The 25,064-nt window shown below is 38.0% G+C and overlaps 1 protein-coding gene across 2 annotated transcripts in view; it reads right to left on the reverse strand.

The window, feature by feature from the left end:
• The window catches only part of VAV3 (vav guanine nucleotide exchange factor 3), a 154,128-nt gene that overhangs the window by 113,206 nt on the left and 15,858 nt on the right, over positions 1 to 25,064 (reverse strand). For both annotated transcript variants that reach the window (XM_050306669.1, XM_050306668.1), the window contains exon 2: positions 11,422 to 11,538. In XM_050306669.1, the coding sequence (XP_050162626.1) occupies positions 11,422 to 11,538 (117 nt within the window). The remainder of the gene's footprint in view (positions 1 to 11,421; positions 11,539 to 25,064) is intronic.

A 25,064-nucleotide genomic window follows, 5' to 3' on the forward strand; every position in this document is an offset into this window, starting at 1 on the left:
ATGAAGAGTAAACAGTAACTAACCAAATAAAAGGAGTTTAAACATTAGGTGATGAAAGTGTAATTAAGTAGAAATGATCATACAGATTACATTCTTTAGGTGTAAGGCTAGAGCAAGGGTGAACACAGACCAGCACCAAAAGCCAAGCACAGAGGAAGGAAAGTGGGAGTTCTGCTGTCCGGAGCCTGTGGCTGTGGTCAGAGCACTCTGCTGCTTGGTAGGATTGTCGCTTTGTTAATGTCAAGTCTGAAAGTAGCACCTTTCCCTAGTGTTCAGCAGACTCTTCAAGGCACAGGTGGACCAGCCACTTCCACAACAGACATAAGGAACCACCTAAAAGCCCCACGATTTGAATAGAAATGTTCTCATGCACTCCCATGTAACTCCACATCCAGCATGGGTAATCTAATTAATAATACACACAAAAGCAAGATTCAAAATCAGTCTGGTTGGGACTCCTACTGATTCCAAATTCATGCCACCCACCTGTGGGTGGCAAATCTCTATTAAAAAAAAAAAGGAATTATTCTGTAAGAATTCAAAATCAAAGTGCATGTTATGCTTAAGTTCCCAGTATTCAAGCTCTTTCCATAAGTTTTTGTTGATATTATCTTGATATTATATTACTAGATATAGGAACACTTTCCTATGGTCTGAAAAAGAGATGAATTCATGTTCCAATTTGTTTAATTTTAAAAGGAAAATGTCTGTAAAGTGAGACAGTAATAAAATATTTATTTAAAATCAGATGCCTGGTTTAGAATCCTCTTTTTCAATGACAAATCACATGTTAAAATGTGTTATTAATATTAATATAAATAAAAATATTCATACTAATTTAAAGCCACCTTGTACTAATTTGGCCAGGAAAAACCTGCTCATTTTCTAATAAGGTGCAATCATGCTTTCAACAAAACATTTTTCACCACAAAATATGGAACCAAGTAAAACCATCTTATATCCAGCCTACATCCAGCCTCCAACTTAACACATACAAAATGCATGTACATACAAAATGGACTCACCACTTTGAAAATGTTATGATGGCATTAAGATTCATAATGAAGTTGGTTTCCCAAAGATCACAGCTGGTGTTCATTCATCCACTACGCAGAGTACTCAGTTTGTCTCAACCTCCTTTTTAGTTAGCTGAAAAATTCTAAGGGAGGTTCTCCCCAAATCAAAACACACTAAAACTCAGTCTCAAAATAAACCCAGAACAACATCACTTGACAATATTTAGTAAATCAGTTCTGAGAGAGGCTGCCATATACACAAGTGCTGAAATCTCAACAGAAGTGTAAATATATATACATATGTATACATAGTATACAAAAAACAAATCCAAAATCAAAAAAAATTTTTTTTTTGAGAAATTAGGTCTCACTCCTTGTTCCACTGCTTTTGAAGGCAAGAACACATCATATGGGATCATTAACACTGCATGCAAACTACATCCTCCTACCAGGACTTTGATAGTGATAATATTTAGACAAGCAGAGCCAACTTTTTGGACAGGCCTGCCACAAGCTTGGCATTGTTTCCTTTCCTCGTGCCCTGTTTCCTTCTCCAAGTCTCCAGTGAGGAGTTAAGTGATACCACCTCCTAGTTATCTCCCCAAGCCTAGAAGCAACTCCCAAGGTCTATTCAGGTACATCAGCCCAAGGGCATACAGTTAAAAACACACAGTGCTGTGCCTCACAGCACTCAGAAAGATTAGTCTATTTTTGTCTAGCACTGGAGGTGGGAAGAGCTACATTATGGGAAGAGCTACATTATGGGAAAAGCTACATTATGCCCTGCCGAGTCACTGTGAAATCAACAGCATCTCTTCAAACTGCACTGTGAGTTTTGGACTACAGCTTACCCCAGTGAAGGCTGAATGGGAATTTGTGTGACACTCCCCAACCCATTGATGACCTACATTCAGTTTTTTACTCTACTGCACAAGCAGCAAATCCTCCCTCAAGTAATTTACATATTTTGGTAAGAAATGGATTACCTAGTACACTGAATTACTAGGCAAGTATCAATTAGTCACTGCATGAAACACACATCACGTGCTTGCACAACGTCTCTGGTGTATTTTTGCACAAATCAGTTCTACTTTAGAAACATTTCAAACCTTTCAGCATCTTACAGCTGCCTTGGGGAATGAAATACATTTATGTGAACTAGCCCTCAATTGGTTTTCTGAATTCTGTAAAAAGCTCCTTACATGTTCACAGTTTCAGTTGAAGACCTAGATGCAGCTTATTCAAACCTATATGCAACTCTAATTTGGGAATTTTATCACATTAAAATTTGCATGCAAAAATTACGCTCAGAATAGTACATTGCAAAAATTCAAGTAATATACTTTTGTCAGCACCTTCAGCATCACACTGAATTACTGCATGGTACAGTGTCTAAGGCTCTTTATGAGCTGCTCTTGAGACCTATGCTGGCATATTATGGTTTTAAACTGTAGTTGAGTGAAATCTAAGAACTTATTTACTTGTAGAGGTTAGCAGTAGCTAAAATGTGCCATTTAATTTCACTTTTGCTAATAATTTTATTTGACAATACTTTTCTTTCTTCTGTAATATTACTTTCTACTTAGCAACTGTCTTTATTTACAACTGTTTTTAAATACCTTGCCAAGTTTGTCAACTAATATATTTGTCATAAAATTTTGCACTGAATTATTTAGTTATTTAATGGTTATTTTGGAAATTAAATCCTCAGTATTTAATAACCAACGCTACACCTTCAAAATCTCACGAAGAAAGCCATGACAATGCAATCAATATGTTTAATACAACTTTTTTAAAAAAAAAAAGTTCTCATTTCATGCAAAGTTAACAACATTTAAGATCCAAAACCTAAGATCCCACGTTTCTGCTATAACATGTTTGGACAAGAAAAAGCCACATCGCTAAATATGTTCAGTGTTTGCACAGGAAGATGCATTAGTTTTCCTAGCAAGATAGTCTTGATGATCTCAATCACCTACAAACAATATAAGCTTTTCAGATTTATAGATAAATATGTTGGAATACACTCTTCTGACTTATTTTTCCATTACCAAACTATTCAAGTATCCATCCTTTCCAAAAGCATGTGCAGCTGTGCAGCTGACATTTATTCCTAACACAGCTACTATGACAGAATTAAGAACAGCAGAACACAATCCTTAATTAGCAAACATCTCTCCAGCCTTGTTACCAACATATTTTGTGAACATTTCTCATTAACTCATACCCTTTCATGAAATACTCAAATGGTGTTTTCTGCTACAAACCATTCACTTCAGGTTTCACTTTCTACTGAAATTGGACAGAAAAGGCCAAGTGGATGAAATTACAACCAATCTAAGTACCAAGGCATTCTTCAAGTTAAACAAACCCTGATTTTTTGATACTTACAAAGAAAAAAAGAGCAACTACAGTCTCACTGTCTCTGAAAACAGGTTATTATTTGTGACTTTTCACACATGTATACTTTTGCTTTACACACAACCACCAACCACACACAGCTGAAGGCAACCTCCCCCTTGCCTGCACAAAGCAGGAGAACTCTACGGACTGAGCAGAAAAATCATGGTCTGGCTTTCCCCCAGAATAAGAACATCTCACAGGTGTGGCCCCATGATGTCACTGGCAGATTGTCCTGGAGAACACTTACACATGCCTGCCTCTCCAGAGAAAATCCCAGCACTGCCTAAGTGATGGTTTAGGACACATCTCTCTAGCTCGCAATTTGTGCCTCTCAGAGTTCAAGAGCAGCCCAAATCTCTCTGGTGGAGGTTTAGAACAGACACCATTTAATAACATTTTAAACTGATGATACAGACATGGGAGAAGAGAGGCAGAGGGCAGGGCTAGGAGACATCTTGCAATACCAGAGAACTTTAGCAATTACACTTTAACTTTTTCATATTGGAATGGAACAACAAAAATCATCACATTTATTATTTTAAAACTATGCATAATGATATATCAAGGCAACTGAACTGCTGTTGTCATCATTAATGCAGACAACAAAAAGACATTTGACAAGCAACATGGGGACTGATAAGTATTTAAGTTGTTCAGTTCTTAGCTTCATCTTCATTTGTTTGTGTTTCTCTGCCTCCTAATCTTTGATTTTTACCAATATTCAGTCAGCTAAGATTCAAAGTGAACTGCAGGAAACAATAAGAAAAGCAGGTGCTGCATAGCACTGCTTGGGTCAGTCTCTTGCTCAGACCAAGAGCCAGGCACAGAGGAACTACAAGGAACATGAGGGAAGAACAGTTTAACAGTACCACAGTAATTAGGCTAAGTTTGTTGTATTCAAAACTTTTCAAGGATAAACCAACAAGAAACTTAATATTTTTTAATCTATGTCATGCACAAAATCATTTCCCATCTTAAATAGGGTGCCCAGTTTAGTAGTACTTTTGAATAAGCACCCTACTGTATCTCGAACATAGCCTTTTATGGCTTATTTCAAGACAGACTTTTAGGGGTTTTTTAGATCAGATATCTTCTCAGATTTTCTACTATAGTTTTAATAAAGTCTCAAATCAACAAGTAGAATGGTAGTATATCAAATGGGTTGATTTAGATAGGTCCAAAACTAGAAAATATAACAGAAGAAAAATGGGTTGAGGCAGATAAAACCAGGTAAGAGCATAAAGGCCCAACAAACATAGGAGATAAGGCATATATTAAAGAGACAAATGAATACTTTTACAGGAAACACCAACTACAAACCCTGAAGATACAGTCCTTAAATCCAAAGGAATGTGGTGTATGCATTTTTCAACAAGAACAGCAGACCCCATTTTGCACGACAATTAACTCGAGATGGCTGAGGGTCAGGATGCCATCCAGAGGGGCCTGGACGTGCTCGAGAAGTGGGCCCATCTGAACCTCATGAGGTTCAACAAGACCAAGTTGCTGCACCTGGGTCACACCAACACCAGGTATCAATATGGCTGGGGGGCGAAGGGATTGAGAGAGCCCTGCCAAGAGGGACTTGAGGGTGCTGGTGGATGAGAAGCTGGACATGAACCAACAATGTGCACTCACAGCCCAGAAAGCCAACACTGTCCTGGGCTGCATCAAAAGAAGCATGGCCAGAGAGGCAAGGGCGGTGATTCTGTTCATCCACTCCACCTTCATGAGATCCTGAGCACTGCATCCAGGTCTGGAGTTCTCAACACAGCAAAGACATGGACCTGCTGGGAGACCTCCCTGCAGCCTTCCAGTACCTAAAGGGGATCTATAAGGAAGATCAGGACAAACCTTTTAGCAGGGCCTGTTGTGTTAGGACAAGGAGCAGTTTTAGACTAGACAGAAGTTAAGAAATTTTTTACAGTGAGGGTGGTGAAGCACTGGTACAGTTTGCCCAGGGAGGTGGTAGATGCCCCATCCCTGAACACATTCAAGGTCAGGTTGGATGAGACACCACGCAACGTGGTCTAGCAGATGATGTCCCAGCTCATTGCAGGGCAGGGTTAGACTACATGACCTTTAAAGGTTCCTTCCAATACAAAGTATTCTATGATTCTTAAGTGCATCAACACTAAAGCACTCTTTACAGCCTGCTGTCCTTTTACCTGAAAATCTGGAGATATTGTACTATTTCAACTCGGACTGTCCTTGACCTGCTTATATTTAAATATGATAACCAAAACTGCTCTGTCACTTTGTCTCTTGCCATCATTTAATAGCAATAGTGGCTTACTTCTTAACATACAAGAGTAGCCAAATGTTCAAAACAACCCGTAAAAAGACTATACTTGAGACCACATGGCTTAATTAAATATTAATTTGAATACATATGACTGTTACAAGCAGACAGAAAAGTGTAGTCCAGACCATTCATTCTGTCCCTAGAATTATTAATATAAATTGCAAACAAAGAGGAGACAAAGCAAAGCCTGAACATGACTTGCAAGTGTTTTCTCATGGCTTTAACAATAATGTGCAGTCAACCATGTCAGAAGGCACTGTTCCAGAAAATTAGTATATAAATTAAGAACACAGATTTAGATCTGAAATGGAGAGCACCTTAAAAACATACACTCTCATAAAAACTTCTGAACTCAATGCAAAGTCCAGTCTGAGACTACCACGAAGTAAAATTAATTAAGATGGGAAAACATCCAGGTATTTTGGGTAGCAACAAATGGTAATGGTACATGTTAACATAACTTTAGTATAAGCCTTTGCTATAAGCTCATGACTCCGTGGATCAGATCAAATCTTCTCTATCTAGGTTGTGGGAAAATTAGTCATGAAACTACAACCAATGACCACACTGGGTTTACCCAATTCCTAGCCTATGAAAATAAAAGACTGATGTGTAATGAATGGTCTTCCCCAGAGCTGAGACCATGCAGTGACACCAAGTTCTGGTTTTTTTCATTCATCACTCACAAAATGTAAAACATAATTAAACAGGAACAAAACCAAACAAAAAGACAGGAAAATAAACGATCATGCATATCTACTTCATTACACAGTGGTGGTATTCTTAGTTAGCATCTAATACTTACAAGCAGACATGAGGAGTATCAACCAAAAGCAAATGGCTTCCAACTCAAAAGAGTTAGTGCAGGATCATTAAGTGAGTAAAAATCCTTTAGCTCTACAGCTGCACTTGACTTCTATCTCTGACTTGAATATTTAATTTGCACTGTTGGTGACACAAATAGCAGTGCATTGATCCAAAAATCCAAGACCGAGCCTCTAAGTTCAGTGGAAAAAACAATGTTGCCAACAACCTTTTAAGGCTTTTCACCTGGTAACTAAAACATCAGTGACCAATAGGCCCAACTAACTGTAACAGCCATCTACTATTTGGCTCTAGAGACAGTATTTTACACCTGTGCCATCTGAATCTCAAAACCTCAGCACAGGCAGAGAGAAGACAAGCAGAGAATCCAGGCAGCACGCAGGAGAATCTAGGCCAAAGTGGGAGAGGGATTCCCTCAAAAATAACTATACAGATTGTGCTTCAACTTCTCCTTTCCTCCCAACTCCTGCCATCTGTCTGCTGTACTAACAGAAAACCATTGTGCTTTTCCTCTTTGGAAGCCTCCAGTTTTTGCAAGATGGAGGCCAAACAAACAAAAAAGCCACGTTGCCTACCCTTCTTTGGTCATGAACAATTTCACTAGCACATGTTCTGTAGTTTTAATATGACTCTACTAGTGAAAAGTGATCATATTGTGCTGTCTCACTGAATAAATTCATTGAATAAAACATGAAAGATTCATGGATAATCTCAACTGTTTCAGTTTTATTGAAGGTTTTTCCTCCTCTCTCCTCCTGGAAGGGTATATATAACTTTTTATAGTAACAGTTGCTTTTTGTTGTGTTGATTTTGGAGTATCTCATGCACATCTGCCCAATCTTCCTGGAATCTGTTAAACCTGAGGGAATACTAACACACCAGCATTCTCTACTTCTCTTTCTCCTGCATCATAGCCTGAATTTCCTTTGCAGTAAGAGAGTGACTAAAATGATCACAAACTACATGACCTGAGTATATGCACTCAGTATTTTCACAGCAGTTGCTTGCTTTTACATAAACCAGCCTTTTAAGTGTAACCAGAGAGTTAGCTACCCTAAACATTATGCTATGTGCTTTTAAACAATTAGATACTTATCTCATTGGTGACAGTTGATATTTGATCTCCTTGTTTGCCTTTTTAGAATCACAATTGAATACTGTACACTATTTCAAGACATCTATTGCAGGATGCCTACTAGGGGGTCTACTGCTATGTTCATATTAGATCAGTTATACCATATAAACACTCCATGCTCAGTTATACATTCTTTAGAATATTTAAAAGCAGAGCATATAAAGCATTTCCTGACAATATCTGAACACCATTTCCCCCCAAAGGACCCCTAATACAGCTCTGAGGCCAGGGAGCATCTATTGACATCAACAGACACCAGAACCAATCCTCAGATTCCCACTTCTGCAACATATTAGTCACAAACTTCCTTCAGAGAACAGGGACAGCAACACTTTGCTGTGGCACACCAAGCAGCAAAGTCTGCTGTTGGAGGAGAGTGCGGGACTCACAGAGCCAAAGAACAAGTACCAACATTATTTGCTTATTCTGGCACGCAGGTAAGAAAGGAGGAACCTGACAACCCTGCGGTAGTGAAAAATGACTCTCCAGCGTGGAATTCATAATGAAAACACTGTCTGGCACCCTGAGTGCGTGGGAGGGCATTTCATGCTCTGTCAGGAACTTAATGCAGCAACAATGAAATTTACTGATAGAAAGGTGAGTGGGAATGGGTGAATACTGCAGATTTCCACGAAAATCAACTTATATATAGTTTTTAAAAGCATGACTTAAGAATGTTCCTATTTCTACCTAATGAAGCCCCTCTTTCTTCAAGCACTGTCTAAAAATAAGAAAATCTGTGCTATTGTACTTGAAATAGAAGAAATTCCTCATCTTGTAACAGCTGATATCAGTATTCATACAGAATGTACACATTAAACATACTCATGAGGTTCCATTTCCTAACTCATTCTTTAGCTATTTACATGCTGCTATTTACAGAGCTTCCCCTCTGATTCCCATCCACTCCACGTACACCCTGATTTTTCTCTAATCACTGAGAGATCAAAGAGTCTCTGCAAAGTGGAGCACAAAGTTCAAGTCAGATTTTCATACGTTATGTCAAAGCACCTGGAAACAGCTCCTTTAGCTCTAACTATTAAATGCAAGTTTCACCATTACAACAAACATTTTGTAACCGGTGTTTCACAAGGTTGTGAAGTTTTCTGACTGTATTGGCAGTATACAGCTGCTACTTCCACCGTGCTCTGGGTTTTTCTGCCATTTTCTTTAAAGAGTTGAAAAATATAAGAATATTTACCAAAAAAAATACAGTTGCCCTCAGCAGGTGTCTCATTTTTCCCTTCAATCTTATTTCCTTAAGGCACATTCATTTACAGGTGACACATTTCTCTTTTTCCCTCCACTAGCATGCTTAAATAGTCACTGAAATCTGTCATACAAAACAGAACATTTCATCTTAAGATAACAAATTCAAAAACTAATTCTTCATAAATTCAATTGAAGCACTGAAAAGTAAGAGATAGGGTTTATGGAGTCACCCCAGCTACAGTTTATTTACCTGTCACCACTAATAAGTACCTGCCAGCTTCTGACATCTCAAAACAGCTTCCTTTATGTTTAAATATGTCAGAGGCTGTAGAAACTGCACACACTCATTCCATCACCTGTTTGGGCAGCAGTTTGGAAAACAGTGATTCTAAATCCCATTTTTCTCCTTTTTGTTTTCACCTGTAATCATTTTAAGATCATTTGTATTTTGTACACGTTTAGGGACAGCAGTTCAAATAATTCTTTTGGAAATGGCAGAATGACTTGGTTGCAGCAGCAGCAAAAATCTGCAGCACTGTGTTTTTTTTTGGCTTTTTGCATATCTACAACTTCTGTTGCATATATACAACTTCAGCACCCCATGGAGAGGGCTGAAGGGCACAGCCACGAGGCACCCAAAAGCACGGCCAGCACTCCTTCTGCAGGATTGCACAGGCCTGTTCAACTCAGCATCTCCACCTCTGCTCAGGCAGCTGCTCCCACGCACACCGTCTGTCTCGTTAGAGAACCCCACACAGCAACGTCTTTCACATTTGTCACTGCATTTTTACCTGGTGGCTTTCCAAGAAAGGTGACCTAGACTAGACAAACCATCACTTGTAGACACTAAATCACTAAAACCAGAAAACCAGTGCCAGGAACAATTATTTCTGCTGTATTATGGCAACAAACAGTGAAAAAAAAACAAACCATGTCTCTTCTTCGGGAAGAGACATTAAATACTAAGTATGTGGATGGAATACAGTATTTCATTAAAACCAATTATTCCACTTACATTCCAAAATAAATTTTGTTAAAATCCCAATTAAAGAGTAGCAGAAACATATTTTTGAGTTAAATTCAGCCTTAATTCAGAACCTGTTTACTGGGTATTCATTGATGCAACAATAATAAATTATTATTATTTCTTCTAGCTAGACTATATTAGAAGCAGGATATCTTTACATGGCACAAAATGTGAAAACTCTCAGCAATTAATTAGAACATATAGTATTAAAAAAATTCTGTGCATTAGGCATAGGTAGCAAAGATTTGAAGAAAGCATTAAGATACCCAGCTTCAATACCCTAAATAAGACATTGCTAGTGCACAAAAAAAAAATAAATTTTCTTCCTCCGTACTTGCCCAATGAACCAAAATCTCATTTTTAAAAAGCTAAATTTGTATAAAAGGACCACATTTTACCAAAAGCTTTATCTTAAATATGATTCATGAGAACAAAATATTTTCAGCAAAATTTAAGAACAAGTGGAATTACCAGGTCAACTAACCTTATGCTCAAAGGACTTAAAACCAGAAAAAAGATTAAGAAAAATAATTAGATATTTCAGTTTATGGTAATCACTGAGCCATTTAGAACAATCATATTGCAGCTCTGATTCACACTTGCATTCTTACATCATTTTTACCTCTATGCCTACTTATAAAAAAAGCATTACATAAAAATTAGGTGGTAAATTTAAGATCTCTTTTAAAAAACAATAATGCTTCAAATATACTAAATTTGAATAAATAACTATTTTTAGTGCTACTTCAGATAACTTTTAGACGTTTTCCTGTCAAATTAGGGTAATGATACCCTGTGAGTCAAAAGAAGAAACTGAAGTTGAACTAAACACATGTTGGCAATGACAGATCAAACAGATATGTAGGAGGCTGCAAACTATCAACTGGAAAAAGCTTTTACACATAGAATAACTAATCACAAACTTATAGAATATACTGTAAATATACTGTGTAAATTAGAATAGCCACATTAACCTACCATACATGTGCCTGAGCTTTTCAGGAGGTTAGCAAAAAAAACCAACCAATTGTCAAAAAAAGTTTACAGGGGCAAATACCTGGGTGAATTTCAAGCACCTGAGACTGAAGAAGCAAGTTCTGTGCCATGTGGTTTTACAATGTACTGGCCCAGGCTTTCCAAATCCACTCTATTTATGCCAAAGGGATTTCACCGGATAGCACTCGCCTACAGTTTGCCATCGTCTTGCATTTCCTTTATCTTTAACTCAGCATCTTTCAAACCACTTTTTTCCCCCCCCATTAATTTATCTTTGCTTTTCACACCCTCAGAACTTTCCTACCAGGGATTTTTCTCTGCCCTTTATTAGCCCCTGCAATATAAATCTACTTTTTGTGCTTTCTTATTTCTTCACCACCCTTTTTTCAGTAGCGATTGCTCATTCATTAGTCACACCTCCTACACCACAGATGCCATACAAGTCTTCTCTACTCAAGCAGCACACAGGTGTTACTCAGGATATAACTCAAAGGATCCTTACCTTCCCAAAATCTCTCACGTCAAACAGATCAAATGCTTCAAAAAGTTCACTTTTCTTCATTCCAAATATTTCACAACATGCAGAGAGAAAAGTCCTTATATTCTTCAAGCAAAGAAACTAGGAGAAAGAAAACAAAAATACTAAGTGTCAAGTGTGACTATTAACAACTGATGTGCTCACATTGGTCACAAACATTACGTAATTCACTGATACAATTACTTTTAAGTCAGTACTCACACTGTGCTGTGATCTTCCACTGGTTCTAATACAGCCATAAAAATTCCCTTCCGACTCAAAAGTGTTAACCAAATTCTGAGTTCTGAGAACAGAAACTATTTACTCTCGTTTTATGTAAACAAAGAGAGACATGGCAATATGCTACCAGATACATATTAATCTAAAAACAGACTTACTTTTCAGTTCCCCTCAGACAGCATAGAACAAAACAATTTACCTTAATAAAATTATATCAATACATGAAAGTTATTCTTCACGTATAAAGCAAGTGTTTTCAGCTGTTAATCTAGTTTGAATGTTTAATGAACACATGTGCCCTGTTTTAACACACTAAAGACATTACGGATATGAATTCTCCACCTGGAGCACAGGAGCAGATGAAATCTGCGGTTGAGAAGTCATTTGCAATTTATCTAGTAGAGATTTAAGATACTAAGACCACCTTGATTTCTGTACTGAATCCACATGTATCAGTGATCACCCGAGCCTGGAAAAGAATAAAGATTCTGCCACAGTGCTCTCCTTAAAAGGCTTTTACTGCATTTTCCTGTAGCCTATTTCATTTGAAAGACCAGTACAAAAGGCAGTAGCTGTCAACAGCACTGCCAGAACTTAAGAGGGAGAGCTAAAAAGGGTAATATCCCTCCTTGGTAATGATTAGCACTGTAAGGTACTAGCACCTTATGAGGACATCTGTACCATGAAGATGCTGTTGTAGAGTCCTATGACTGACAGTTCAAAAGCAGATACAATATTTATAAGCAACAGTATTTCATATGACCCAGCACTGTGCTTTAAATATGCATTTTAGAAGTAGTGATCTAGCAACTCAATATTAAAATGGAGTTCCTGGAGTTCTCCATGTTATAGGGGATTCATGAGGATCAGCTAAATTACAATGGATTACAGAATTGCTATCTGTTCCAACTTCATGTTTTGATCAAAGCAGTGTTCTTGATATTAATATTCAGTGTCACAGCCATACTTTTCCTGAGTGCCATGTAATAAATAATCAAACTGCTGACTCAGACAAAATATGTCAGTGCTTTATCTTCAGCATGAGATGACAAAGCATCAAGTCAACAGGAAGCCCTACTTCATGTCTTAGAGAGAACTAACTGGACAGACACATTAAAAACAGAGCACCTGATAGAGCAGCTTTACAGCAAGGTTACAAAATGAAAGCACTGATTCACCAACAGAAGCTACAAGAGTTGCGGACATCAGGACAACAGCCAACAAACTCATTGCAAAGCATCACAAAGGCAGTCCCTGTTCAAATCCAGGAATGAACTTGTGAACCCCAGGAAGGAACTTGTGACTGGTAACTGCCACATCAAGTGTAAGTGGTCCCAGATGTACCAGGTGGAGCTGTAGCCTCCACCCTTTCCCCCCACTCCAAACAGCCTCCTCAGCCTGTGCCCCCCAGCTCACGTGGGACAGCCACTGCTGGGCTGCTGAAGGACAACACAGCCTTCATGCCAGACTGCTTTTATGCCTAGTGAAACTTTAAAAATTAGTCTAGCTTGCTTAGTCGATACAGAAGCTTATCTGGTTTTGCAAAAATTATAATTTTGAAGCCAAAATTGTGAGGTTAGAAGGCCAAGACATGTACAACAATATATGCTTCTTCCACCGTGAGAGTGGCAGAAAGAACCAGAAGATGAACTGGTTTGGGAGTCTGGAGTTTTAAAAACAAGATGGCACATACAAAGTTATTACTGTTTTCTGTTTGTTTTCACCCAGGTTTTTTATTATTTGTCTTAAAAGCTATCAGTGGCCACTGGGTTTGTCCAATGCACATTACTGATTCAACTTCAACACCCATCTATTTTCTTACATCAAAATTCTCAAAACCACTGACAGATGTGATCCTCACCGGAAAACTCGGCTGCCTTTTTAAAGCTTAAATTTTGAGTTTAGATTAGTTAGTGCTGAAGTCTGTCAGTGCAAAGAATGCTTACAGCTGCATTAAGTTGTTTACCTCTAAAGAGAGCAAGAAGTTAAGGGAGAGACAGGAGCTGTCATGGGCCTAAAATCTGACCTAGATTCACTAGAGAGCATTTTAGGGAGTTGCACTCAGCTTCTTCATAGAGCTAAAAGAACTGTGTAATGGATCAGCAGTTATGCACAAAGTGCCCCTTCCCATCTGCAAAATGTCTCCAACTATTCTTAACAGAGGACTCCTACAACCAAAGATAAAAATGGCAGCATTTTTTCAACAACATTTATTGGTTTCTTCAAATTTCTTCAAATTTCTTTCAAATTTCACAGTTTTGTGAGGTTGGTCTTTTGTTTAAATTATCATTACTAGGAATTCTATATGAGTAGACTGAAAAGCATATTACAAGAAATTACAAGTTCACGTTTTAAATGAAATGTTAAAGTACCTACACTATAAGTAGAAAATTAAATTATTTTGAATATTGTAACAGAGATATCAAACTCTAATCCCCTGTTGTCCCCCATTTTTTTAAAATACTAATTCATTAAGTTGACTTGTATCGTTACATTAAACAGGTATGACATAATTATAATCTAATATTTAATAACCATATGAATGACAACCCATTAGTTCTATTAGATGTCCTGTGGGCTCTAGAAACCAAAGAGATAAGCATTTGTCAAATCTGCCTGCACTGAGATGGGACCATATCAATGAGTGTGTGCCAACCAGTGCCTTCAGCAGAAAAGGCACCTTGATGTAACAGTCTAACCCGTGAGAGTTCAAAAGACTGCTTAGTGAATTTTAGTTGGTCATCTAGTGATTCAATATCCATCAGTCTTCTCTTGTAAAATGAAAATGGAAGTCTTATTACTAACTATCACGCTAACCACAGAAGCTGCAAGGAGAAAACTGTGAGACTACTAAAACAAAAAATATGCTAATATTTAAATTAATTCATTTGTCAATAAAATATATGAGAAAAAAGTCTTTTAAAAACTCTTCATTATATGCTACTCATGTTTTGGAAAAGTTATTTGATTATATTACCCAGAAAACTTTCAGAAATATTTCCAAAACTTCATAATGCAATCATCTAAAGAAACAGTTTCCCTCACTGAAAACAAAGATTTTTATCGCTGTGGTTGTTGTATGAAGAAGTACAAATTACTAAGAGAAACCTCCAAATTAAAAAAGAACATGCTGCTAAAATCTAGGAAGTTCTATAAAAGACAACCTTCCTCGCTGGCAATAAGAAAAAGGCCCCATCAGTCTGCAGTCTCTCATTAGTAAGTACAGTCCTCGGGATATTTGGAAACCTACTACATGATTGTGTTTCTTTTTCAAAGGAAAACATTATCCTTCGGCACACCGCAAGGGATCGTTAGAGCAGCTGGGTACCCAGTTCTCAGAGATGCAAGGAGAGCTAAATATCTCTCACTTGGTCTGACCTCTCAAAGCTTTCTCCACAGGAAACGTTGTCTTTCAGTACAAGAACTGGTTTCTCTTCTTTAAAAAAAAAAAAAAAAATAATAACTTAAAAACATTCCCTTGGAAAAGTTCATGATAGCTTCTTTTCATTCTTCCTCACGTTTTTAAATTACATGGCTGTATTAGGAGACAGCAGTCCCGAATTCTTAATACTCAGATCAGTAAAAATACTGCAGTAGGGCAGGATAAACCATCAGTCCAAATATGTTAACGCCAGTGAAAAACACAACTTCTCCCTCACTCACCTGCAGGCACAACCATGAGAGGAGAGCACATCCAGCACATACAGGGACAGAAATCACAACCCATGCCCATTCTGTGATGGGGGTTCAGCATCCTGAGAACAATTTTCAATATTAACATCTATAGATTATCAACATGTTTCTAAATCATCCTAATGTTTCACAGCACAAGCAGGCACACTACTACAAACCCGAAACATTGTCATTGTCAGGGCTGCTGAAATGGGATAACTCTCGTGATAAACCACTGTGTTTTTATGGAATAGATTAGAGTTTTAGTGGCCTCTGGTCCATTCTGCACTGAATTTAATTTTTTTAAAGAGGCATTAACATAACACTTATTGAAATGAAAAGCAAAGTTGAAAAAAAAAATGTCTACCACCTAAAAAAAGCAGGTATGGTTTATATAATTGGGGCTATATTTGTCTGAACTTTAAGTACAAGAGAGCGAGCAAACCAAATTATATCAAGTTCTACAGAGAAAGCATGCTGTTTTCTACCATAATATTTGCCACTTCACACAAAAGAAACATTTATTTGAGGTTTTCTGCACACAGGACATGGTTATGTGTGCTGACAGAAATGCATAGAAATATTTTACAAAGGGTACTGAATAGAAATGACTAATTAGACACTAAAAGCACAGGCAGGGCTCTAGCTGCCCACAGGGAAGATGGATTTCTCTAAGCAGACCTCTAATGAAGTGAAAGATAAAATGCAAAAGAAAAAAAGAAAATAAAAGTCATATAGCCTCTATTCATATAATCTAAGTGGTATTTCTCAGAAAATATATTTTAGCATCGAAGTACTTCAATGGAATAAAGGTCTGTTTGGTACAGACCATAATATTCAGTATCTGGATGTATCCTTTGTACTCAAAGCACTTCTACAGGCATTCAGAGACCACCACAAAGAGCTCTGATGATCAAATTCTGCCACAAGACATTTATATGAAATTCGAACACAGCAACACCAGTCAGGCAAGTGAAAACTGAAAGGTCAAGAAATGACAAATGTTTAGGAAAGACAGTTCTAACTCACTTTTTTTTTTAATTACAAATAGCAGTAAAACAAGCTATTTGCATTCATTTCAACTTCCACCTCCTTTTTATTGTGGCAATTGAGTCACAAGCATGGATATTCAGTCACAAGTTTGGGAAGCTGGCAGTTCCCTTATATTTGCATCTGGATCAGACGCTCATACAGCATTTAGGACAAACTAGGGAACATACTAAAGCATAAGGGGTATCAAAACCAAAATGCATCACTGTCACTCAATGTCAGGGAAGGTGATTCACTTTTGCTCACACTGAATACCCATCCCTTCATCACTGCATTGGTTTTTTGCATGTCGTGTTCCCAACCCCACACAGACTTCAGGAGCCTCCCATTAACCACATGAGAACTGAAGCCAGTTGCTCCTGCCACCATCATAAGGTGATGAAAGACCGAAAACATAGAAAAAAGGGCTCTGCTTAGCCCATTGTCCACTAAATCCACTTTAGCTCTTGTGGAAGAGATAAGGCATCACAATGACAGAATGCACAGAAATCCCCCTCCTGTTCCTCCTCTAAATGGCACCACTTTATAAACTACACTGCTGCAGCTATTTGCCTGGCCTTAGTCTTTAAAGAGCCTCAGAGGCAAAACCAAAAAGTGATAGCATTTTACATAACAGCAGCATTTTTATGGCAAAAATAGTTGAGGAAAGGCCAGACATTCGAAACTAGTATATAAAGTAGGAAATAGTGAGATCAACAAATCTGCCTTCAATTCACACTTCTCAGAAGGTACCATCACCTTCTTTTTTTAATTTGTAAAATACCAATGTTGCACACAAGGAGCCACATACAGGTTTGTGAATATGGGAGGTTTTTCTACCGGTGATTTGTGGTCTTAGAAAAGCAGAATTAAACAAGGACAAAAGGTAGAAGAATAGAACAGATCACTGTCATAACACTTAAATGCTCTTTCCTCCACCCTCAGCGCTTACTCCCAAATACGAGCTCCCGACCTTTCCTGTCTGTTTTGGGATGCTGATGAGAACAGATTAGCTGGGAATCTCTCATTTTGATTTCCACCCTGTTCCTCAGAATGTATGCAAAAAGGAAAATAATGCACTTAAACCTGTTGAGCATGAGAAGAAATGTGAAAATTGCCATAATGGATTTAACTGGAAGAATTGGGTTTCTACATTCTGTCACCAAGATTTATATGTGAAAGTTGTTTTGAAGAAATAGAAGAACTTATCTCTTCAAAATTTCTTTCAAAGAAGTTGATTAATGCCCTGAGGGTTGTAGATTTTTTTTTTCTTCACTTGTTTTAGTATTTATTGCAACAACTGTGCTGATAGGAGCAATATAAATTCCACAAAAATGCTGTTTGAATGCTGTTGAGTCCAAATTTGAGGAAGATCCTAGAACTTGCTATTGTGACCAAGCAGGGCCATCACCCCTAGTCAGCAGCTCAAGATAGCCTGACCACAGCAAAGCTGTCCAGCAGCAAGACCAAAATTGTACCTTGAACCTACAAAAAGGAGAAAGCAACAGTAATTAGAGATACAGACCCAAGGGTTTCATCAGCTCCTACAGAACGTGTGTGCACAGGAAACGTTTCACTTCCTTAAATTCTTACAGTCACATCCAATAACGGGAGAAAATTAGGTACTTAGGATACAGCTGCTCATGCATCAAGGGCTCCTTTCTGTAAGCCAGGCTGGATGGTTCCTCAGCACATGTCTTTGACAGAACAATCCCAAACACAGGGTTACCAAAACAGGACCACTTACATCTCTTTTAGATGACACTGGGTTTTCTTAAGAGCTGTATGGTCGTTAACACCAGATTACCAGGTAATCAGACAAAGCCCCACTGCGGTACTGACAGAATTGCACATTCAGGGTTAACAATTCAACACAGAAATCATTCCTGGCTCCTTCACAGATTTCAGCAGCCAAAGTACATTAGATTAGTTCTGCTCTGCCAAAAGGAGTAATTATCACTATATGCAGTAAAAAATAGCTGTAAGGATTTCTAAGTGAATGAAGTATGGACCCACTGATGAAGTCTTAATTCAACATCTATTAATGTCTTTTCATAAGCCAGCAAGAGGGAAAAGAGCAATATCAGAGTCAGGAATGGCATTTGTAACATTTTTCTTTTTCATATGTGTGCAGCTTTTCTTGAAATCTTTTCTTTAAATCCAGAGTCTTACTGAGTGTAGGCAAAAGGGCCATAAGGAATTTAAAGACCAGCATGAGAGGATGAGTGCTCCTACTTTCAGTAAGCAAATGAAAGCTACCAAGCTGTCTCCAGAGATTTTTCTTTTATTTTAAGTGCCACAACACCCCAAGTCAGCATTATTCTTTTTTTTTCTTCACTCTTAGATTAAGCCCATTAATTTGCAAATTACATTTAAAAAAGAAACCAACGCACACAGGAAGAACACATCACCCACAGCAAAGGAATTCAGTTCTAGGTTCTGCATTTGGTCTCTTGTTCTGCAAACACCGTTCTGGATCACTCCAATGATCAATATTTTTAAAGCTCTAAGCAGAAGAAAAGAAGTCAAATGTTAAAAACCTCCTAAACTTTACTCTCCAAAAAGTTACAATGCAAGCACACTAATAAACACTGAGAAGACAGCACACTGAATCCTGGAAGAAGCAGGCTCATTATCAGTGTTTACAGCCTATACCTTAGCTCTTTGTATAATTGCTTTAGAACCACTTATGGGTGACAAAGCATTCAAGACCATTACATAACTGTGAAGAATTTTACTAAGAAATGTGCTATGTACAGAACAACAGACACTTCTTAATTCACAGGTCTAAGGAGTAGCTAAGGAGATCTGAAGTGTTATTACCTTTCTAGATCTGTGCATTCTTTGAAGGCCTACACTATACATAAGATACTGCATGAACTATAAAACATATTAAATTCCTTTGAACCACTGCTAACACTGTATGAATATTAATAGCATGTTCTTTATTTGCTCAGTTAATGTAGTAATTAAACATTCATAGCAAAGCTCTTCTTAAAATTCCTGACTACTATTCAATTGTGTCTATTACATTTTGGCTTGAGTATGAAGTTTTGTTTATGTATATTTGCTCTTGTCTGTGCTTCAAAGAAAGAAAATGGAAATTGAAACTTGAAAAAAGCTGAGGAAGCACAAAGGATGCTCAGCTTTTATTAATACTGATATGGAGTGAATAGAGGGCAGGAAAAAAGAAGTTCAGGACTTGTTTTACATTCCCAGCTCTCTCCTTGGCTATGCTGGCACTGTAGCACTGGCTGAGCAAGTGAGGGCAAAGAAGCATTTAAATTCTCTGTGTCCCTTAAGTACTCCAACAGGCCATGAAAGTGGCAACTTCTGTTCAACGGTCACAGAAACACATTGACCAAACACCTTCTATGGCCTATCAGCTGCATCAGAACAGGAATCACTGGGGTGCCTGGAAACACCAGAAACCTTTTCTCCTTTACTATTACAAGATGAAAACAGAGAGAGTCAGGAAAGCACAGTCACTGAACAGATGGGAATATTTGGACCATAAAACCTCAATTACAAGAATTACCTAAGTGTAATTGGCAAGAGGCATGGGTGGGAGAGTTCAGGACAGCATCTGTTTGCAAAGGGCAATTTTCAGAGTAGCCCTTTGTTCCCCACGAGTAAGATTTAACTAAATCTATTCTGCAGTATTTGTCAAAAAGAACAGCAATTCTAACACAGGATTAAACATACAAAGCACACTGAGATTACCTAAGGGGTTCCTGTATTTTTTTACCTTTTCAAATAACTAGCCTTACCTGTCCTCTATCCCAAAGTTACAGCCCTAAAATGTCTTTCACTGAAGATCTCAGTGTCTTACAAACAAATGCAAAAAAAAAAAAAGGAAGACAAAGGGAACATGGAAAATAGTCCTGAGGAGAACATGATTAGGAGGAAGACAGCAACAAGGAAATGAAAAGATGACAGAAAGGGACAGACACACACTGAAAAGAAGTTTAAAAGAAAATCAAAATAGACAACAGAGAGAAAGGACAAGAGGGAAAGAACACTACAGTAAAAGGAGACTTGAGTCACTAATGATTAAATGAGGAGGGAAATGAAATAAAAGTCAAACACAGGAAAATAAATGTGTTAAAATTTTGGTGTTAAAATACTCCAGACAAAACTATTTAAAGTAAGACAGTGGCCCCTGTGCTGCAAGGTATATTTACAACTATGACATGGAAAGCTGCTTCTGTAAGGACAGCTGTCCTGTAAAGGACATTGATTTTCTACTTGGATGTATTGACATTGGTCCCAATTTAGGCTTCTTAATCACTCACATTTCAATTTAGTTGATGAAAAATTAGCAGTTGTCAGAAACTTCAAAACCCATACCTACCTTAAGTATTTAAACTTATTCAGGGCAGGGGGTGATCCTGAGGCCTATAGCCTCACTGATACATTTAGGAAAAGGGGACAGAAAGCCTCAAGCAAATTAGCACTCAGTGCTTTTATAATCAGAGAAAAAAATTATATCCACACTGATGCATGAAAAACCTTACAGCTACAGTATGAAACACAGATCTTCACATCTGTGCTAAAGAGAACATCCAAAGCATCTGTTCCGTATCATAAGCTTGGCACACTAAAAAGCTGCCTCCATTGTATCTTGGTATCTTTTATTCATGTCCATGCCTGGTTTTTAGGAAGTCTCTAATAAGATGACAAGACCTTTCTTACTTTCCCTATACCTGTGCAAAGAAAATTAATTTTGGGGTGTAAGGAGCCCTATGAAGGTGTGGCAAAAGGTGTCACACAGAGTAAAGGTACACAATTCACCTGAGGGATCCACGCTTGACTCCAGCTCCATTACAGAAACACAATCCCTTTCCCTGTTCCTACTCCTCACCTAAAAGTAAGCAGCACTGAATTCACCATTTGAACCAGATCTCCTCTGGGAATAAATTGTGGTTCTAGTACCCAGGGCACAGGCTCTACAAGCCAGAACTGGACTTCAGCTACGCAATTCCTTTTCAAATACCTGCAGTGTGGATTTAAAATAATTTTTTAAGTTAGCATGTGCTAACCTGTTCTTTTCTAAACATTTAAGAAGTCCCAAAAGCTGACAGCACTGAATCTTGCATGGAAATTCAACACAAGTGGGGGGTTGGTGACCTTCACGGGGTTATTCACTACCTATCAAAGGTGAACCTAACCCAAATAACTCCTATGCTCTTCCATTTCGTACCAGCAGATCACAGAGAATGTACTAGGTCTACCACTTCCAACAGAAAGGAACTGTATTCTTATTAACATTCACTAGTGTCAACATACATGATTCACATTAAACACTTCAGATGTTTTCTGGAATTGCATATGGGTATTCTCTTCCAAACTCTTATCATCATGGAATAAAATTCCTAGCAAGACTTGAAGGATCTAACTACAGCTCTCTACAAATTGCCCATGTGAATACAACTGTCCTCTAGTTACCTATTTGAAAAATCCACTGTTCTATTTTTGCTGGTGTGTCACTTCAGGTTTGCAGTTTATTAGACCACGCTCTCCGTGGCAAGGACAGGGGTTTCCGATATATTCAGGGAATACTTCTCAAGGATTGCAGTTCAAGTAAGTAGAACAGGTAAGTCCAGAATCCCAAATCACAAACCAGTGGGAATAGTCATGAATGGAAAACAAACTCATCAGTAAATTTGCAGGATTGGAAGTAAAGACACCCTTGGGTGCTGCATCCTCCACAGTTACCTACAGGGTTTCTGTTCTGAAGAATCTGGTCCATGTGATGATTATGAGATACTCAAGTAAATGAAACAGTGGTTTGATCCACAACTGCAACTCCTGTGATACACAGGATGCAAGAAAAGAGTTCTCAACTTGCAAAAATTCTAAGAAGTTAAAATACAGCTCTAAAACTGTAGAGACTAATGTCTTTTTACACACAACTGTTTTCCACCATGTCACTCTGAAATCCAGCCAGTGTTAGGCAAACTGCACTTCATTTCTCCAGTGAGAAATGAATAAGCTTCCTAATTAAGGAATTCAAAGTGAAGTTTTGGTATAATGCAAGAACTGGTAAGTTTGAAAACAAATCTACCATCAGCAACCTTAATTTACAATGCCAACTTAAAATCAGATGGCTCTTTGTGAAGCTGCAGCAGGTTTCCTTCCTTAAGAAGGCTGACAAGCAGTGAAAGGTTACCCTGACACAAAGCATTTCAGTTGTGCACGGTCAGAGGCACTTGCTGTCTAAAAGGCTGCATTCACTCACCCCAAGCCGTCTGCCAAAATGAAACGCTTCATTGAAGGCAGCCCAAATTTGTGTGGGAGATGTGTCAAAATTGCATAAATACCTACTTCCACCAGTATGAATTAACAGCTGTGATCGTCTCTGCAGAGGCAAGTGAGTGAATGCTCATGGAAATTCAGCTGTCACCTCTGTATGTGGCCCATTCCATGCCACAGCTAAATCATACTGATACCTTGCCTAACAGTAACAGTTGAAGTACACCAAGGAACAGTCCAAAACTATTTCAAACGATGTCCCTTTGCCATCTCACAAAGTAAAACAATCATGAGCATGGTCTCTGAGAATGAAGGATATTCACAAAAAGAAGGGGAAAAAAAAGCCTAGAGCAACGGTCAGTATTTATTAGATAGCCTAAAACAATCAAATTCTGAATAAACCAAATACTTTGAAAGCTGAGCAGCAGAGTATAATTTAGCATTATCAGGACTCTTAGTCTGCTGAGTAATTTGATGCAGTACAATCATGGGTTTAAATTGAGTATGTGGGCACCAGTGAGAAGTCTGCATTACTGAACCATACCATGTGCTGAGTCTTAAGATACTAATATCATATTTTTCTATAATTCAATTAAGAAAATTATTCTTCAGTTACCATAACATAGATGGCTGTTTCAAACAGCTCATTATAACCAGCATGAAGGCAGCAGGTTCAGTAAAGGTTCACAACGTAACTGTTACAAGATCTGGTCCTCAGTCTTTGGCAGGTCAAGTCCATGGGAGACCCTACAAAACCACACACAAAAGCTGCCTTTTCAACAAGAGAGCAGCATGAAACCCAAGATGCAGAGCAAGTTTAACACCTCCACACAGCCTCCAGTGCCCTCTCTCAGTTCCCATAATAATTAAATCCTTCAGCAGTGCCAGCCAGACTGGCAGAAGGTCTATTTTTATTGTATATTGGCAGTTCCTGCAATATAGGCTACAGAAATCGAAGGTGCTGATGAAGTTGTTCAGAGTAGGGGGCAGAAGGAGATGTCATGCATACAAGAGCCCCGCTTGGATAACCACTCAGGGAACTCTGCCTCCTATACTTGTCAAGTAAAATTATCTTGCCACCAGATATTTTCACTCTCTTGCTACACAATCACCTTGGGAAAAGAACTACCGAACATTCTACCAAAATAATAATTCCAATTATGAGAGTACAATGTGCTTTTAGTTTTGTCATGTTATTCCAAGTGTCCATTGATGATGAACTACGTTAAGCATCAATTTAAAGTAAAGAACTCATCCCAGTCTTTATGCTACTGACTTACAGCTGAATGACTTTAGAACAACACTACTCATATATTGGTGACCTCATGAAAAGCAAATTTCTTGAACCATTCTTAAACACACCTGTAAAAGGTATTCCTCAGCCCTAAAAGAAGGGCTGTGTAACTGATTATTGTTATTTCACACTCCTATTTTCACATCTTTTAAATTTACAAATAATATATATGTCAATGCCAGAAATATTCTACCAAGAGGACTTGAGAAAGTGCTATCTTAGGAAGTCCTCATCCAGTGCTCTGCTTGCCTTCTGAACTCAGTGAAGAGAGCTGGATCCCACGTGTTCTATTCATAAAATTAACCCTATTAAAATCTCAGGTGGTCACACACATAGAACAAATCAAGTATTTCGCAGTATCACAGCACTGTATGATAGCACGACACAGAATTTTACTTGGTTTTACAAATACATCCCTCTTGTCTTAAATGGAGTATCACCAACAACATTAGGTTTAAAATGGCACTCCAAAATCTTAGCAAGACACTGGCTATTTGCACAAATCTACATAAAAATCAAGTCACTCTTGTCAAGGCTAAAAATTTCTGCATGAGCAGTAGTAACCCATTACTGGTTTTAGCACTGATGCATACGTAAGAAAAACACAGTAACCTAACATAGAGAAAGCATCTGCCTGCAAGCTGTAGGCAAAGATCTTTTTTAAATCTATTATACAAAAGCAATACAAGCAGCTGCTCTAACATACTTCCAGACCTCTGAACAGGCATCAGCTTACTAATTGCCTAACAGAACATCACTTAAACACAAATCATTCCTTAGGTGTTTTTTAAATAACATATTGAAAGCAAACATGGGAGCTAAGCTGTAAGAGTATCTAGGAAGCCTACATTCTGCCTAGGAAGCCTAGTTTTATGTCTTCTTTTGTTCAGTATTGTTTTGTTCCACAGACCATTCAGCTAAATAAAATGAAATCTAAATGAAAACAATATGATCCTGCATTAGTTACTGTCTTCTAAAAGACATAATAGCTTATTGAGACAACAAAGCAGGTGGAGATTAGAAAGAATAACAAAATCAATATATATGTAATTTGTAACTGGGAATTTATAACAATGACAGATCTTCCTCTGCCTCTCTATGGAGATGGTTCTCAGCACAGAAGTAACAATAGTGATTT

The sequence above is a fragment of the Myiozetetes cayanensis genome, unplaced genomic scaffold, assembly GCF_022539395.1.
Source record: "Myiozetetes cayanensis isolate MyiCay16 unplaced genomic scaffold, myiCay2020 scf12, whole genome shotgun sequence".
Taxonomy (NCBI): Eukaryota; Metazoa; Chordata; class Aves; order Passeriformes; family Tyrannidae; genus Myiozetetes; species Myiozetetes cayanensis.